This window comes from Elephantulus edwardii, unplaced genomic scaffold (genome assembly GCF_000299155.1).
Source record: "Elephantulus edwardii isolate Elephantulus edwardi_28Jun2011 unplaced genomic scaffold, EleEdw1.0 scaffold00208, whole genome shotgun sequence".
Taxonomy (NCBI): domain Eukaryota; kingdom Metazoa; phylum Chordata; class Mammalia; order Macroscelidea; family Macroscelididae; genus Elephantulus; species Elephantulus edwardii.
In genome coordinates, this window is record NW_006399958.1 from 4,648,978 (window position 1) to 4,651,651 (window position 2,674).

At 42.4% G+C, this 2,674-nt stretch overlaps 1 protein-coding gene and 1 pseudogene across 1 annotated transcript in view; one reads left to right on the top strand and one right to left on the bottom strand.

Annotated features, from left to right (window-relative positions):
• LOC102853270 overlaps window positions 1-2,674 on the bottom strand; it is a 246,556-nt pseudogene that overhangs the window by 71,725 nt on the left and 172,157 nt on the right.
• Window positions 1,642-2,674, top strand: part of LOC102848469 (zinc finger protein 713-like) — a 5,260-nt gene continuing 4,227 nt past the window's right edge. The window contains exon 1 of the mRNA XM_006897317.1: window positions 1,642-1,656. Within this exon, the coding sequence (XP_006897379.1) occupies window positions 1,642-1,656 (15 nt within the window). The remainder of the gene's footprint in view (window positions 1,657-2,674) is intronic.

A 2,674-nucleotide genomic window follows, 5' to 3' on the forward strand; every position in this document is an offset into this window, starting at 1 on the left:
TCCCCAATTCACTCTTCTCCTTAAACAGTAAAAGAAAAACTCTTTCATTGTTATGCAATCCCACCCCTCCACCCCCAAGTCCATTCTACTGTGCAGCTAATTATTGTTGTAAGTCCAGAATGTTTACTATTTTTTTAAACCAGTGCCTGTATTATTAGCAAATGACATTGTGATGATACTTTTGTTACAATTAATGAATCATGACTCACATTATTAAAAAAAGTCCTTACACTTAGTTCAGGTTTTCTTAGTTTATGTCAACTGTCCTTTTATTGTTGTAGGATTCTGTTCAGGATTTCTCATTTACAGTGAGCTGTCCTGTCCCTGTAACTCCTCTTGGAAGACTTTTCGTTGCTTTTAGTGACCTTGACAGAAGCATTATAGATTAGACATTTTTTTCTTTAATAAAACATGTTTACTATTAAGACAACATATCTGCACTAGGTAAAGAAGAAACATCAACTGTTAACAAATTTTACTTTACGTTAACTACTAGTATTAACAGAATTAAATTTACTTACAAATTGTTGTGGTTGTTGTTATGTGCCGTCGAGTTGCTTGCAACTTATAGTGACCCTATGTACAATAGCCCTAAAAACTCTGCTCTGTCCTGTGCCAATCTCACTGTCTCCGATACACCCATCCTGATTACCGCAGTCACTGATTCAATCCGGTACTGTCCCTCCACCCTCCCAAACATGACATCCCTCTCCAAGGACTGGTCCCTCCTTGCAACATGTCCAAAGTATGTCAGACGAAGCCCCAGAATCCTTGCCTCCAAGGAGCAGTCTGGTTTAACCCTCTCTAGGATGAACCTGTTTGTATTCTTAGCAGTCCATGGTAAATTCAGTACTCTTCTTCAACACCACAGCTCAAAGGCATCAGTTCTCCTTTTATCCTCCCTAGTCATTGTCCAACTCTGTGACGCATAACAAGTGATTGCAAAGACCATGGCCTGTATCAGGTGCACCATAGTCTCCAGAGTGATACCATTGCTCTTCAGTACTTTGGCGATATAAATTACAAAATTTAAATTTATTTACAGTCTTATCCTACAACATCATATCTTACCAACAACAAGCAAGCATTTTCGCCCAGCCCTGGCCGAGGACTTGGAATGGCATGCTTTAAGTGTCAGGATTTAAAGAGCTTTGTGACACTGGCTCAAAGCCACACGGCTATGGTGTGGAGTCTCTGCCAGCCACTTCTTAGCTGTCCTGCCTGAGAAAGTTTACCGTTACCACCTTGAATTGTAGCCAGCTAATTACCCTAAAAACCCGATAGTGACGAATAAAATTCTTTCAGGTTTGTGTAACCATTTTCATGGATTTCAATCTGACTGGGGCTATAGGATTAGAAATGAGTAGAAAGTGTAAATTCGTAGTAGAAGGTATGAGACATTCATGAAATATGGTGGAACATTGTGGAGGGCATGTCTGAGCTCTGGACCGTGGGGCAAAGATGAGGTCCGGAGACCATGAGACAGAGCTGACCTGGGGCTGCTGTTGCAGGATGTGTCTTCTCTTTTCTAGGGACACCATCCATGGGAGACGGAGATTGCTGAAGAGGAGGGAGAACTTTTCAAGTCAAGATAAAGACCGAGCATTCCAGAGGCTGGGAACATCCCAAGAACATAGGAAGATGGTGAAGGATCAGGTGACTTTTGCTTTGTGTTATGTCCATTTTGTGCCCTGATGGATAGTCCTGGTAGAGGCGTTAAAACAGACATCATCTGGAACGTAGAAGCTAGAGACACAACTGAGTGGTCAGGAGTTGTGCTTCTAACAGAAAGGCAAACATTTTATCTCCGCCAGAAAGTGACTTCACAAGAAAAGTGAGTCATCTCTTCCCAGGTCATTTCCAGTCTCTGACAGCCCGGAGGAGGGTGTTATAATTCTGACTAGATGGCAAAAGTGATATGTGAAGGAAGCATATGGAAGTAGCCCCACCACCCCCAAGCTTGAGAAACTTGATAACCTCTAAGGCGGTCAAATCAAAGGCCAGACCAGATAAAAGATCCTGATAAAAGTCTGAGCTTGGAAAAAAGGTGCTAAAACCTAACTTAATTAAAAGAAGAAACTCTGAGAAATACCATCTTAGTCCTCCCCAGGACCCCTATAAAAAGGAAACCTCCCCCCCCCCCAAACTGCCTGTGTGCCATTTGGATCCTGTCCACATGCCGTGGTCACTTGGTTGGGTCACTTGGCGTCCCTCTCAGACCGCACAATAAAGGCCTGTTCATTTCTTGGGACCAATTCCTTTCTTTATTTCTCTCCCTCATACCCCTCACACTCTTTTTTATCTAACAGTATGAACTTGAGTGAGTGCTAACTTCAGTATCTGTCAGTTGAATATGAGAAATATGTCAGGAGTGAGATTAATGCTAAACTAAGAACACTGTACGTAATATCTGACTCAGGATTGTTAGAACTCCACTGACTTTTATAAAAATGTGTCTGACCCCGTCACCCTTTGCCTAGTCGAAGAGTTCTGTGACACTTTTCCCTTCACAAGGCAGAGAGAGTGCACCCCACAGTCACAGCTCAAGACTGATTTCCTTTGTGGTACATTTTGGATACACCTCTCTCCAGCTTTGTTACCAATTCTGACACCAGCCACCCTTCCCTTGACTCTTTCCTTCTCTGTTGATTCTTAGGGAAAAGAGTTTGAGAGA